At 43.3% G+C, this 15,971-nt stretch overlaps 1 protein-coding gene across 1 annotated transcript in view; it reads left to right on the top strand.

Moving 5' to 3' along the window:
- The window catches only part of LOC114467837 (testis-expressed protein 2-like), a 34,890-nt gene that overhangs the window by 15,851 nt on the left and 3,068 nt on the right, over nucleotides 1–15,971 (top strand). The window contains exons 4-9 of the mRNA XM_028454305.1: nucleotides 1,475–1,739; nucleotides 1,835–2,019; nucleotides 2,988–3,164; nucleotides 9,511–9,610; nucleotides 12,528–12,660; nucleotides 13,939–14,076. Coding sequence (XP_028310106.1) covers nucleotides 1,475–1,739; nucleotides 1,835–2,019; nucleotides 2,988–3,164; nucleotides 9,511–9,610; nucleotides 12,528–12,660; nucleotides 13,939–14,076 — 998 coding nt within the window. The remainder of the gene's footprint in view (nucleotides 1–1,474; nucleotides 1,740–1,834; nucleotides 2,020–2,987; nucleotides 3,165–9,510; nucleotides 9,611–12,527; nucleotides 12,661–13,938; nucleotides 14,077–15,971) is intronic.

Genomic DNA, 15,971 nt, shown 5'->3' on the forward strand with positions numbered 1-15,971 from the left:
AAAAAATTATCTTGTGAAATCTGTGACCTGTTGACCTGCACAACTCAAAGAATCGGAATCGAGAATTGTTTAGAACAGGAATCGAAATTGAGAATCGTTAAAATCCAAACAATGCCCAACACTAGCAAAGAGGAAACACTCTGCTTTGTGTAGGTGACAAGCCATGTTATTTCTTGGCAGAAATACTTTTAAACACTTGCTGTACATTCAGCTAACATAAAAATCTTGTTTTCAAATGTGTAGAATAATTGTGAATTTATCAGTAGCAGTATTAGTTTTATTATTTTAGTTAATTTTTTGCTGAAACCTTTTTTAACTGTCAAACCTTGTCATAATTTTATTTATTTATATATTTTTTTAAATTTGAAAAAATTGTTTATGGTCTTGGTCTTGGCTCCCGGAAGTCTTGGTCTTGTCTTGGTCTCGGGCAAGTCTTGGTCTTGGATAGTGTGGTCTTGAACACAACACTGGCAGACGCCTCTGAGGAAGACAGCTGACAATCGAAACATGTCAGGAGATTTAATGACCGTGTAAAGCAAATTCAGCCATTTAAACACAATCTCAACACATTAAATACTGTAGGTCATAAATGTATTCATTAAAACATGTAAAAAGCCATTCAACCATTTATAATTTTGTTGTAGAGCTAGGCTTTACAGACTTAGTGTTCAGGATTAAATGGGCGGGCCAGAAATCATAGCCACGTTACGTAACGGAGCCATCATTAGCATAAACCCGACCCAAACTTCCGCGGCCTCCAGCGGGGGAAAATTCGACCTCTACCAAAAAAAACAAACCACATATTCAGACTCAGGGGAAATAAAGCACTTTTTTGTACCGCAGTTGTGTTTTTGCCTCTAGTGTGTTTCCAGCCTCTAACTGACACGCCCCCCAGCATTTCAGAGCAGAGAGAAGTGCTTGTTTTGCCATGATTTTGAGACCTAATTTTATATACTTAACTATTTTTTTTATCTTTCAAATTTGGCTCAGTGGTCGATGACACATGTTTCTGTGGTGTGACTCATAACACAAATTTATTTCTGCTTTACACGAACTTTAAGTACATTTCCTGGAAAAAAGTTGTCTGAATAAATATAACCTAACCATATTAATTTCAAAAAGAAGACAGAATGATATTGCTGGAATTAACATTCAAAAAAGTTGATAGAGCACAAAAGATCTAAAATAACATTGCTTGTGCTAAATTGATGTATTTGCATCTCCTCCTCCCAATATTTTGTGCGTTATCGCTGATTTTCCCTGATTGCATATTCAAATAGCTCTTATGCTATCTTGCACGTTATATAAACAAAATACTGTTTGAGATTAGTAGATCAAATGCAATATGTGTTTGCATGTTTACGCAAGCACATTTTTATTTTTGCTATTAATTGAATCAAAGTACTACCAACAATGGAAACAAATATGACATTATTTCTACCCATTTCACATTCACTCCACTGCTTTTTCCAAGGTGTCTTTAGTTCCTTCTGGTTTGGCTCGTAAGAGGGTTTGGAACAAGAAGTACCCCATATGCATCGCTCTAGCAGAAGGAGAGGTTGGGGAGGAGGTCGGGAGGCTGGAGGAGGAATATAAGGAAGTGAAGCATTCAGTCTGTGACCAGAGTCCGGTCATCCTCTACCTGTTTGGACGCACAGGAAGAGAGAAGGAGGAGTGGTACCAACATTTCCTGTCTGCTTCCCGAACTGAAACCCACAGAAAGGAGGAGGATAACGTTGGTGAGAATCTGGTTGGGTTTGCTTAGGATTTTTAGAAGTGTACAACTGCTGTTCTTACTGTTTTTTGTGGTTCATTTGTTTTTTTGATTGCTCAGAAACTTCAGGTGAGGGAGAGATTTTTCGGAACCTGGATGACCTTCCTGATTTACCAGGAGGAATGAAAACAACGCTATTGGACTACAGTATCTACATGAATCAGCTGATTGGCTCAGACTCAAACTACAGTCCCCTTCCCAGTCCATGCAAAAGTGTTGAAGGAAGCCCTGCAACTTCAAAGAAGGTCCAGTAACCTCACTTTTTTTACTATGATTTAATCTTCCTTTACTGTAAGCTTTACTTTGCTAAAAAAATATTAAAACCTGCCTGGCTGTGAGTGAATTATATGTATTTACAGCATATCTTTGTTGTTGTTTTTAAAGCTGCAGTATGTAGAATTGTGAAACATTCCACACTCCCCCCTCCCCTCCTGAACAAAACTTACTGGTCATCTTGTGAACGCTTTCGCAAACGCACACAACTGTGGAGCACTTAGGGACTTTTTTCTGAATAGAGACTAGTAACAAGTGTATAGACTTTATCTTGTGTTATTGGAGAGTTTTCTGATGATTTAGAGACAGGAAAGCACGTATCACTCACTGCTGTGAGGACAGCTCACAGTCAGAGCCGCTCAGCTGATCAGAGCAAACACACTCCTCATCCACACTGCAATTTTTTTGCTTCTGTTCTCTCCACCTTAGATAATATTTCTCTTAGGTTTACAAGTTATTTATCCCGTCTCTGACTCGGTATGTGAGGCAAACTGCACTCGGACTGAATGGGGTCCGCCGCACATACCGAGTCAAAGGGACCACCATGGAGTCTGTTCCTCCTGAACACGTTTGTGCATTTATTCTGTTGCTTCTCCACCTCACTCTTCCTTTTTCTTCTTGTTTTGCCATGTTGCCGCTGTGCCAAAATCCGCAATGGAAACTTCGGCTGGAACATCTGCCATGGGACTTTCCCTACTCTCAGATCATGAATGCAAATTGATGAGCAGCTGGAGCAACCAATAGTAACACCCAAAACAGCTCATGGGATCGCCCTGTTTGTAGAAAGATCTCTGATTGGCTGAAATCCAGCGTTATGCTCCTGGATTTGTAAAGCTCATTTACAGGGCCAGGAGAAGAAGAAGATCTTCGTACATACTGCAGCTTTAAGTCACCACCATTGCTGAAGCTAACATCAATATCATATCTTATCCATATGCAGAATCACAGTGAAGAGCATGGCTCTGAAGCGGGACCTGACTCTGGTGGAGGAAATGGACCAGAGGATTGCAACTGGTTAAACTCTCTGGTGGGAAGAATCTTCTGGGACTTTCTGAGGGAGAAATACTGGACGGATTTAGTGGCTCACAAGATTCAGAAGAAGCTCGGCAAAATCAAGGTGAGAAAAGATCAGACAATAGGCCGTTGAGGTGTGATTACTGTAAGATGTGTTTGTATTTTTACATCTCATATTTGAGTCCTTGTGATTCCATGTTCATTTGAGGCGTGTGTGTGTGGTTTCAGTTTGGACCGTGGAGCAGAAGAGAGATATGAACTAATCACTGGTAAAAATCCAGAAAACAATCACCATGAATAAATAGTTGCTCACTGGTAAAGATAGTAGCTCTAACAACTGGAAAAATTATAAACTGGTGATATTACAGCCTGTGAATGCAATACAGGGACACATTTACTCCTCCTCCGGGTCCTGTGCGTGTGCGCGCACCCTTCAATGGACTAGCAATGGTGAGCCCTCAGCAGGTTCAAACTTGGGCAGAAAGGAATTTACATCTATTCAAAGTCAGTCCTAACTACTCTTAGTCCAGTCTACCACCTGGAAAAACTCAGTGTTGAAAAGCAGCACAAAAACAAAACAGCATGCATCTTTCCCATGAAATAAAAAATTAAAAGAAATTTAAAGAACACCATTTCAAAATAACGTGTTAGAGAACAAGACATGGTGTGGCTAAATTGGATAAATAAAATAAAATAAATGTCAATTCGATGAAGTAAGTGCTTGTGTCAATACATCCAATGTGTCAGAGCATCCAATAAAAAACCTCTGAAAGCAAGAAATGTGTACAGTATGTTATATAAAGTCTATAAAACATTCTAGGTGGAATGAGCCGAAGGAGGAAAAAATGATACTGATGCCCTAGGGTGACGTGCGCGCACCTACAAATACAGTTTTATATTAATAATAATAATTGTAATTAAAATCGCATGAAAATCTGCCCGGGGACCGGCCGCGGCTCGTGGCGGCGCTGCGCAGCCTTGGGCGGGGCGGGGCTGGTGGCCTTGGGCTCGCTGTTGTTCGGGGTGTGCTGGCGTCGGGGGGGTGTCTCGTGCCGGTGCGTGGGTCGTCGGGGATTGCCTCCGTGGGGGGGGGGGGGGGGGGGGGGGGGCTCTATTGGCGCCGTTGGTGTGGGGGGGCGGTTCCGGGCTGGGGGTGCTTCGGTACTCTGGCTTGCCGGTCCGTGGCTGGCGGGATGGCCCTGCTTGGCGGTGGATGGCGTCCTCTCTCGTCGGGGGGGCCGGGGCCGCCTCCCGGTGGAGAGTGTTGTATCGTGGCGCCGGGTGGGCCTGTGCTGGCCCTGGTGTGGGCATGGGCCTCCCCCCTGCTCGGCCGCTCCCCTTGGTGGCGGGGTGGCGTTGCTCCGGGCCGGCGGGCGGCGGGGGTCGCCCCCTGGGGCGCCGGGGGATGTTGTTGGTGCCTGGCTGTGCCCGGGGGTGGGGGGTGTCGCCGTGCTCCGCGGGGCCGGCGCGGTCTGGGGGGTGCCGTGGGGGAGGGTCTCCGGCTGTGCTGTTCCGGGGCCCGCAGTGCCACTTGCCCATCTGCGCCATCTACCCTCTCGCGTGGCCCGCCACGCGGACGGGCCCGGCTCACACTGGACAGGCCTCCTACATGTTCACTTCACCCCACTCCCAGCTGGTCTGGCTCACTCACAAAATGCACCACACACCAATACCCAACCCTTGGGGGGCTGGATGGTGGGGCTGGGGGTGGAGGGGGCCGCCACCTGTGTTACTATGTAGTGGCGTGGGGGCGGCCCTCCCACCTCTAGTTGCCCTACTAATCCCTCCAATTTTAATCGCATCTCAACATGTCACCCCCCGGAGGGTGTATCATCATTTACACCCTCCGGCCTATTACACCACATACACATAAATCCACAGAGGCTGGAGGGGGAGCACCGCTCCCCTCCATCCCCCTTCTTTTAATTACACCCCATACATTCACCAAACACACACATTCACACAGGGGATCGGGAAGTGCCTCTCCATTGGGGAATGGAGAGGCACCATAACAGGGTGGTGGGTTGGTACACATATTTGGGCCTCTCCGGTGGGGGCCTGGCCCCTCTGTTGGTGGCTGGGCCACTGCATAGAGTAAAAGCACATCAAGATGGTGCGGTCGGGCGTGGCGGTGGGTCTCGGGGGGGCTTTGCCGGGGTCTCTCCTTGCGGGGTCTTTCCGGGCTGTGTCGGCCGGGTGGGGCGCGGGGGTGCCTCTGCCCCTTGGGTGTGGCTTGGTGCTTGCTTTGTCTCCTGGTGGCCTTGGGGGCGGGCCCCGCGGTGTGCGGGCCCGGGGCGGCCTGCCTCGCCGGTTTGGGGGGTGGGTGTGCTGGGGGGGTGCTGGTGTCCTCACCGGGGTTGGGGCAGGGTTGTTTGGCGCCTCGGGATGATGCTGTTTACTGGGGGGGCGGCGTTAGCTGTTCCGATGGTTGAGGTTGCTTTCGGCCGCCTGGTGGGTATGTCCTGCCATCTGCGGACTGGTGGGTGGGTCCGGGGCATCTTTGGCTGGGGGCTGCTGTCCCGCGCTGGATGTGTGCCGTTGGGGTGCCTCCGTCCCCGCGGTGGGGGTCGCCGGTTGCTCGCGGGCCGGCGGGGGGCGCTGCCCCGTGGCTTGCGCTGTCCGGGGGGCGGCGGGCCCTGGGCTGCTGGCCTTGTGCCGTCTGGGGCTGTGCGGTCCTGCTGGGCTGTGGCCGGGACCTGGGCTGGGGTGGGGGGCGCGTCCCGGGGGGCTTGGCCCGGGGGCTTGCCCTTGGGGGGTCCTGGTCCCTGGGGGTGCTCCTGGGGCCCGGGGTGCTTGGCCGGCTGGCCGGGCCGGTCCTGGCGGGGGTCTTCTGTGGCGGGTGGCGCGTGCCGCGCCCTTGCATACCTTCTGGTGCGGTCCCTGCTTGGGCAGTCCCCCGTGAGGCAGAATGTCGGGGTTAGATTAGGGGGCCACATCCCGGCGGGGTGGTCTGGCTTGGCCTCTGGAGGGGGCCCTGGCTTTAAAGAACTGAAGCTCGTGGCGCGGGCGGCATCAGCATCTGGGGCGCCCGGGGGGGCTAGGTTGGGGTGCCTGGGGACCGGCGGGGGGACTCCCAGCGGCCCCCTGGTGCCTTATGCGGCTTGGGGTGTGGTCGTTCGCCCTGGGCGGGCTGCTCCTGGTGCTGCATCCATTCCGGGTCCTCCTGGCCTGGGGTCGGGTCCTTGCTGGCTCTGGGCTCACCGGCGGGGGCCCGCCGGCTGCCCGTTCGGCGTGGCTCTGGTCGTCTGCTGGGCGTGGGCTTTGGCTCCTCCGCTGGGGTCTCGGGCGGGGGGCTCTCTGGGCCCTCCCCTCGGGGGGCTGGGCGCGGGGGTGTGGGTGGTGGTGGGGGGGTGGGGGGCTGGGGGGCCTGGGGTTTGGGGGTTGGAGTCGGTGGCGTGGTGCGCTGGGTCCTTGGCTCCTTGGGGGCTTTTCGGGTGTGTATGGGGGGGCAATGGCAGCCTCTCGGCTTGGGACCTTGGGGGCGTTCGGGGGGCTGCTTGGCCGTGGGGTGGTCGCCGGGGGCCCCTAGATCTCTCGCTCTTTCTGCTGGCCCGACTGCTTCTTCGGGCCCGGGGGCGGCTTATGGGTTTTGCAGTAGCGGCTCTTGGAATCACATTTGTCATGGACGCACTGGCCTCGGGCTGTGGGATAACACTCATACTGGGCTCAACCATAGACACGTTGTTCCCAAATACCTGTTTTATGTAACTTCCACTCACTTCCTCCTCTGCTCACAGCCACCACCATTATTCCTAAGCCGCACACTGGTCACCAGACTGGCTTGATAACACAACAATAAGCACAATATACACAACCACAATTTCACATCACATCACTTGAAACTTATTGATTATTCCCCACCCATTCGTTTTCCTATCTTGTATCCCTCCTCCCTGTTAACTCCCCCCCCCCACCCCCCTCACCCTGGTGTGACACTGCCCTCTCTCTTTTACATCCTTCCTTTAATAAAGTATTTACCCTTCCCTAGGGAGGGCTGGTGATGGTCACAATTATGCAATGAAATAAATTCATTTATTTAATTGCAATAATAAAATATGCATTGCTGTTAAAAGATTGCACTTCTTGTAGTGTTAACCTTCAACAGCATGTGCAAACAAGGTGAAAAAAAAAAAAAAAAAATCGCATGAAAATTGCGCAAAACTGCTTATCAATGGTTACAACACCTGTAGCTGTTGTAAAAAGGAACGCGCACAGTAGCTTATCAGGCACTGCTGGAGGACGAGGTGAACGGGAAGACAGTGTTTCTCAAATGGGGGTATGTGTACCCCTAGGGGTACGCAATGGCACTACAGGGGGTACTTAAGAAAGGGAGAGAGTGGAAAGCCAACACATGAAAGCATTAAAAATATGTGGTTTCATATTTAGTTAAAAATGTTGTAATCAATATGATGGTGAGTACCGGTAATTTTAATTTTAAATATCTTTTGCTGTCGCAATTGTAGTGAAATTGTAATAGAGTTTAGATAATTGACTCTGTAATTGTAATTGCCATGAACATTCGATAATAAATGTTAATTATAATTTAATGCAAAACTGGGGAACTATGTTACAGTTCTATGTACTACACCTATGTAATTAATAATGTGTCATTATAAGCTTTTCCACATTTTACCATTTAATTTTTTTTTTTTCTAAATCTAGCTCAGACTCCCACAACAAGAATATTAATACCAATATTTTCATTGATTAGGAAGCCTAACAAGGTAACCAATAGATAGGAATTAAAATAGATGATAGACATTTGTTTATAGTGTATTTTACAGCTGATTTAGGACCTGTTAGCATAAGAGATGCTAACAGAAAGCTAACACAAGAGGAAGGTTAACTTTTATTAGGTTATTTGTGTCAGGCTCAGTAATTGTAATTGACATTCTGAGGATATAAAGATAGTTGTAATTTAATTGTAATTGGAAAAAAGGCTGGTCACTGAATTTTTAAATTAATAGTAATTGAACACGGGTAATTGAAGATGTAATTGTAACTGAAAAATGTAATTGACCCCAACCATGACCATAAATGATAAAAACTATAGAAATAAATATATTCAGAAAACACTAAATACTGTTGCATTCCCCTTGCAAAATGAGATTCTTCATTCATTACATCATTACTGTATGTTCTATAGCTGTTTATTCATTGTTTTCTGAGTAAAACGTAGCTGGATAAAGGGGTTCTTGGATTCTGTGTGTGCGCGTGTGCATGTGCTGAGTCCCTCTTTGCTGATTGTGCTGTTTTGCTCCCACTGTTTCCCAGGTTGGACAGAGGTTTTGTTTCCACTGCATCACATGAGTAGTTGTTGATACGCACAAGCTCTTCTTTACTCTACATCGCACACATGCACACTCTCACATACACACACATTACTGTCGTGCAGTGGTTCCCAAACGTTTCACAGTCCAGTACTCCTTCAGACATTTAACCTGAAGCCATGTACCCCCTTCTCCTGCACACTTAAAATACAAAATAATTTAATGTCTGATACAACGTAGCCCTACAGTGAAAAGTGTCTCTGAATTTTATTTACCCTGTTGACGAATAATATATAACTTGAATAATTATATTTCCTTAGGAAAATACAAGTGAGGATGCAGGTGCTGGCCCGTGTCATTGAACACTGCATTAGCATTAGCCTATCATTAGCTAGCATTAGTTAACATTAGCATTAGCTTAGCATTAACATTGTCATTTTCTAGCTTTAGCATTAACTAGCATACGCATGAGCTAGCATTAAAATTAACATGGCATTAGCCTATCATTAGCTAGCATTAGTTAACATTAGCATTAGCCTAGCATTAACATTGTCATTTTCTAGCTTTAGCATTCACTAGCATATGCATTAGCTAGCATTAGAATTAACATGGCATTAGCCTAGCAGTAGCATCAATATGGCAATAGCCTAGCATTGGCTTAATATTAACATTAGTTAGCATTAATAAACATTAACCTTAGCCTAGCATTATCATTAACATTAACATTTGCTAGCATCAATTTTAGCCTAGCATTAACATTACCATCAGCTAGCATTAGCAATCATATAGCATTTGCATCAACATAGCATTAGCCTAATATTAGCATTAGCTAGCATTAATTAACATTAACCTAGCATTAGCATCAACATAACATTAGCATTAGCTAGCATTCATTTTAGCCTAGCATTAATATTAGCATTAGCTAGCGTTAACATTAACATAGCATTAGCCTAGCATTAGCATCAATATAGTATTAGCCTAACATTGGTATTAGCCTAATATTATCATTAGCTAGCATTAGTTTAGCATTAGCCTAGCATTATTACTAGTACCCCCTATAACCATTTGCGTACCCCACTTTGGGAATTTAGGCTGTAGTGGACACTGAGCTAATGTAGAGGTCTATAAATGATGAAAATAAATGCAGTGGGTCGACTGATCTGCTTTGATTTTTTACAGTTGCCATACTTCATGAATGAGCTGACTCTGACTGATCTGGACATGGGGGCGTGTCTTCCACGAGTTCTCAGCACGTCCAAACCCACCTTGGACCGCAGGGGTAAAAAAATACTAGTTCATGTGCTCTAGTCATCTACTATGGTATGAAGGGGTACATAAGGCTGATGTATGACATGACACCTGTCATTAGCATTAATAAGGTGTCATATAGGCTGTCATTAAGTGTCGTTGGTTACCCTAACCCAGGGATGGGCAGCTCTATTACAGCGGGGCCCACAAAAATGTGATTGTATCTGATCCGAGGGCCACATTATTAACATTCGTGTCTGCATTTAGAATAATGACTGGTATTTTTTGTATTTTATTGCACTTATGTTGTGCATTTTTTGGGTCATTTTGTGTATTATGTTGGGTGCTATATATCTGCCCTAACCCTGAACCCTTTGTTACCCTAACCCCACTAAATCCCTCCACCTAACCCAACAAATGTCAACATAGCTCCAAAGGTGTCATAATTTAGTGAACGCTTAACGACACTTAAAGGTCCAGTATTATGCTATTTTTTCACTCGTCCCCAACAACATAGTATTTGAGGTTTATTTTCCCAAACTCACCTGTTTTCCAGAGTTTTAGCCTCTGAAAAGTCACTTTCATGACGCTTCCAAAAACAGGCTGCTTTGGGGCCTTCATGCATATGCATGAGTGGGCGTGTCTGTAGACACAGACTTCATGCCTCGCTCTGAGAGGGAGACCAGTTTTCACCAAAGCAATTTTCTTTGCTGTATTTTGCTATATGACAATAAAATATAATATATATTCTAAATTAAATTTCAGTGTTTGTTTTATCTGTGAGGTGGTTTGAGAAGGAGGAGCTCACATTCTTATAGGGTAGGAGGAGCCAGGATTGTCAGGAGGAGGATGTCACCTGGCGAGAAAAATCCAACTCGCCTGTTTGGAGCTGACTTTTTATAGAACGTGAAATTACAAGGGAGGGAGGAAACAGAAGTTTTTCAACTTTGTCCCTCTAAATGAGGCCAAAGGAATGTATATCACTGTAGCAAAACCATTATAAAATTATTTTTTTTTCATAATACTGTCCCTTTAACAAACAAACACTTATTGACAAAAATACCGTATTTTTCGGACTATAAGGCGCACTTAAAATTCTTTAATTTTCTCAAAAATCGACAGTGCGCCTTATATTCAGGTGTGCCTTATGTATGAAATTAATATGTCTAAATGTTTGAGTACAACTTTGGTAAACTATGAAGCTGCACCGCTTCATGGATTTTTGGCGCTTCGGGGCTACTGTAGTCCGGCGCCCCATGGAGGGATATGTACCAGTACTGTGCTTCAACATACTGAACTGAAAAAGTGAGTGTAATGTTCTATATTTTGTGTTAAACCTGAACAATGTTGAGAGTTATTGTTAATGAGTTGAATAAAGTCTGACTATTTTGTTTTGCTTAATGAGCCTTAATAATAACAATAATAATAATAATAATAATAATAATAACAAACTGGTGCGCCTTATGTATGAAAATAGACCCGGTCAGACCCATTCATTGATAGTGCCCTTTATAATCCGGTGCACCTTATAGTCCTGAAAAATACGGTACTACTAACTTTGTAGCACTCACTGTTAATTTTATTGACAAAATTTTTTTGCTGTCTGCATTATATTATGTCTACATAATTCAAAAATAAAATACATGTTAACAAAAACTAAATCAAAATATATTTATATTTTCATTATATTTCGTAAAACTATATTGGGACGAAATCCAATCAGAAGTCATGGTATGTTCTTACGCATTGATCACATTAAATCTGTCTGTGTGTAGAGTATTTACAAACGGTAACAGTGATGGTAATTGGATTTTTTTCTTTTTTAAATGCATTAACTCTTATCTTGTATATTGTATTCGACTATAACTGTAACGATTTAGTCGACTAAAAAACCTAATGTCATTTAGTTGACCAACTAGGCTACAACGTAAATAGTCCCAAAGTCTAAAGTTTGACTAAAATTACATGTATTTGCCGAATGTAAAAACTCGGTCACTGTTTCATTGCCGACATGTTTTTAAAATTTAGCTCACTTTCTTTTTATCTGGGACAAATTAATGTAAAACAATATGTTCCATATCATCGTTAAAAATGTGTGAACATAAATGTTAAATCGAAATGTAAAAGTTAAATCGAAATGTAAAAGTTAAATCGAAATGTAAAAGTTAAATCAAAATGTAAAAGTTAAATTGAAATGTTAAATCGAAATTTTCAATCTAAATGTTAAATCGGAAATTATACACAGTGGGCAGGTCAGTGCCTGTCAATCATGAGGCCCCGCCCACAACAGTGACTGGCTCACTGAGCGAGTGAGGAGAGGGGAAAAGCAAGACATTGTGGGATCTCTCCAAACTTCTAAACATTTAGCTTTACACTTGGTGACCAATTTAACATCTATAATTATATTTAGATTTAACATTTAGATTTAGATATAGATTTAACATTTAGATTTAACATTTAAATTTAGATTTATTTTTCATGGGTGACCCTTTTTAACAATGATATAAAACGTGCAATTTTACATGATTTCCTAATGTGATGAAAGTTTGCTAAATGCAGTTTTTTACATTTGGCACCCCATAGTATTTTAGCCAAAAGACAATGACTAAAACTAAATCAAAATTTGCAACAATGGTAGTGCTTTGGATTTGTTCCTTTTCTGCTGCAGGATCGAGATGTGATCTTGTTTGTTTCTATGGAGAGTTTGCTGTGCCGCATCCTTAAAGCTTTTCATTGTCTTCTTATGGGAGGATTAGAATCCTCTTAGCTAGGATTACGTTGTTGCAACAATGACATGCCAGAGTTATCCCCTTTGCAGTGCAATGTCCGATCTATGACAATGCTGTGGCTAAGCAGAACAGATCAGATGTTAACTCCAAACCTTATCTATGCACAAGTTCATGCAGAAGTTGTGATATTCTTTTTTTTTACATCCTTTTGCTCTTTAGGCCTGTGGTTGGAGTTAGAGTTGGAGTACACCAGCTGCCTGCAGATGACTCTAGAAACTAAGATGAACTTGTGTAAACTGGGTAAAGATGTAGAGGATGAGGTGCACGGGCCTCCAGAGGCTCTGCAATCAGGGTGAGCCTTTGGTTTTTAAAGGAATGTGTGATATAATACAAACGTTTAACTTTTAAAGGTGCATTCCGCAACTCTCAGATCCCTCCCTACCTGCTGCTCTCTTGAACTGCCTCCAAACTTTCCAAAGTCCCTCCTTCAGAGGAGCTAACAAGCTAACGTTAGTCCGAGAGCAACATCACAGTAATATAACATGCATTGTTAAAAGCATATTACTGCAGCACTTCTCACTCTCTATGTGCACACACATCAGCAGCAGCAGCAACAACAACACAGTGTCACTTAGCAGCCCACACGAAGGCTTCTGCGCACACACAAACAACACATGCACTACAGAATTCGAGCGTAACAAGCTCCGGGAAAGGGGCGGGGACTGTGAGCAACAGCTGTCAGACAGTCCATCAAACACAATCCTGGCTCTGAATGTTTTTTTTTTTTTTTTGCATTCTGGCAATCTGCCAAACGCTGCTTGAGCAGCAGGGGGACTCAATGAGTCTGTTTTTTACACAAACTACTAGTTTGATGTAAAGCTGTCCGTACATAGTGACAGCTTTAGCAAATATGACAAAAGGTCACTTTTATAAGAGTTACAGACTGCACCTTTAATCAGGGTTGGGGTCAATTACATTTTTAAATTACAATTTTGTCTTCAATTATCAATGTTCATTTACATCGATTATGATTACGGTGATCAGCATTTTTTCCATTTACAATTAAAATTACAATTATTATTTTTCCCCTGAAAGTCAAATACAATTAATAACAATTACTGAGCATTCAATAAATAAGCCCGTAAAACTTAATCTTCCTCTTATGTTAGCTTTCTGTTAGCATCAGCTGTGAAATACACGAGGAAATATTTTCTATTGTCCAATTTGTTTCTCATCTTTTTGTTACCTTGTCATACTTCCTTATCCATTAATACTTCTGTATTTTTTTGTGTGTGTCTGAGCGTTTTTTATGTCTGTATACCCCTAGATTTCTTTGTTTTATATATTAAAATGATCCTCAAGAAAATTGGCAGGTAAACTTGATATGAAACACATTTTAATATTTGTTAAATACATATGTGTAAGCCATAGAACTGTAACATATTCCCTTGTTTTGCATTTAATTACATTGTCATTGGCAGTTTTTATAGCATAATTACATCATAATTGTAATTTTTTACCATTTGTGCAATTACGATTATAATTGACCCCAACCCTGCTTTTACCAGACTTATTTTGCCCTTTGTTGTCAGTACTCTGCAGTGAAACACACATGTGCTGTGTTTTTCAGCTCCAAGCCCAGGCTCTGTATACTGGCTGACAGTGATGAAGAGTCATCCAGCGCAGGGTCCTCTGATGAAGAGGAGGTTCCTCCCTCTGAGCTGCAGGGGCCTGTAGGAGACAAAGGCGTTGTTATTGGAGCTGACGGGTACATTAACCATTGAAAAGTTATTCTCTTGAGATTGTTGATCATCAAACTTCTTGACATTGACATGTAGGGCTGTATTTAACTGTCTTTGCATTTCCTGTTATTAATATAATATACAATTAACAGTTCTCTTTAGCTTAGTTGAACACTCTACCTCTCAGTAGAACATTGCTTGAAGTTCATGTTTGCATTAATTAAGCAATATCAGCACTGGAGTGATTCGGTCGTAGGCACGAGGCCACGTTTACATGAGAGCTTTAATTCAGAATAAAAGTGAAATCTTCTTTAAACTTGTAAACACCTAATTCCGAATTAAATGTAAATCCGAATTAGATGTCTTGTTCATTTTTATTCTAATTATTAATTAAATAATTCCTCAATCTTGTAATTGCCTAATTCCACTTTAGGTTAATTACGGTTGTTCTGCGCATGCTCGTCTTGTCGCGATGACGCGCTGGTGACGACACAATCCAAGATGGCCACCCAAAGCAAGCATTGGACAGGAGAAGAGACTATTTATTTAATAAGAGCCTTGGAAGACATGGATATAATGAAAAGAGTGACTGGAAATTCACACAGACTTATTACACGCACACAGACATCAGCAAACATGTGTTTTTTCCAAATAGACATGATACATCACGTTTTCCCCCTGTCCAATCAGAACCCTTCCCACCTCCAGACCAAAAGCGGAAATGAATAAAGGCAAAAAACCTGTTTTTCATTTAAACCTCAATTCGAAATGAACATTTATTGTAAACACGAAGCAGAATACTTTAATTACAAATACTTTGATTTGGAATACTCTATAACAAATTATAAAACATCATGTAACCATGGCCAATGGGCGCCTCCATATTTACTTCCGTAAACACCGTGGGGTCATGGGTCACCTGAGGACCTCTTCGGCGCATGTGCATCACTTCAGTGTCGCATTCCATTCATACTCCAAACTGATTGAAGACGCATTTAATATGTAATATGAATGATCACACACACAAAAAATCGGATTAAAAAACAAATCTGAATTGTGCATTAAGACCTGCAGTGTGAACTAGGGGTTAAACGACTTCATAATTTTAAAGGTCGACTTTATGTGCATACTAGTTGAGTTGACGTAGACTAGTCGACGACGTCACCAAGAGCCGAAGCTGAGCCGAGTGCAGATGTTGTGCCAAAATCTGTGACCCGAAAAAATCTGTGACCGCAGGTGGTGACAGTTCCAACCCCTGCGGCTTCTCGGTGGACATTTACTCCCCCTTAAACACGTTTGTAATTCTTCTCTAGTCTGCATTTACTTCACCAACTGGAGCGTCATGTTTAAGGGGGAGTAAATAGCTCCTTAATAGCTATGAAGAGGTTTACGCATTCGACATAGCACTCTTCTTCTTTACCGCTAAGAAGCCATAGAGGTCAAATTTTTTCGGGCCACAGATCTTGACTCTTTATCATGACTCAGCAATTTATCTAAGATAGCACCAACCAGACTTTGTCTAACCATGCATTCTCTTTTATCCTGGATGTATTTATCCAACTTTTGTGCAACAACACCCCCCCCCCCTCGTTTTCTTAGAGAGAAGTGGTCATGTGACCAGGTACGTCACGTTCTGTGACGTGTATTTGCGGAAAGAGTGTTTCCATGGCACTTTTGCAATTCATTTCAATATCGAAACGTCTGGAATTCCTCTTCATGAGAGTGTAAAAACTTTTTCGCGATATTTGAGTACTTTTTTGAAATTCATGTGTTTCCATTGCCAATTTTAATTGCGCTATTTAGATTGTGTGCATTTCCAAGGGTAATTGGAACGTAACAGATATCTGTCCTGCAAGGTTTTGTTGATGTTTTGCTGATGTTGGCACGAAGAAAGGAAGAGTTTTGTTTTTCCACACGACAT

Source organism: Gouania willdenowi, chromosome 8, assembly GCF_900634775.1.
Source record: "Gouania willdenowi chromosome 8, fGouWil2.1, whole genome shotgun sequence".
Lineage (NCBI taxonomy): Eukaryota > Metazoa > Chordata > Actinopteri > Blenniiformes > Gobiesocidae > Gouania > Gouania willdenowi.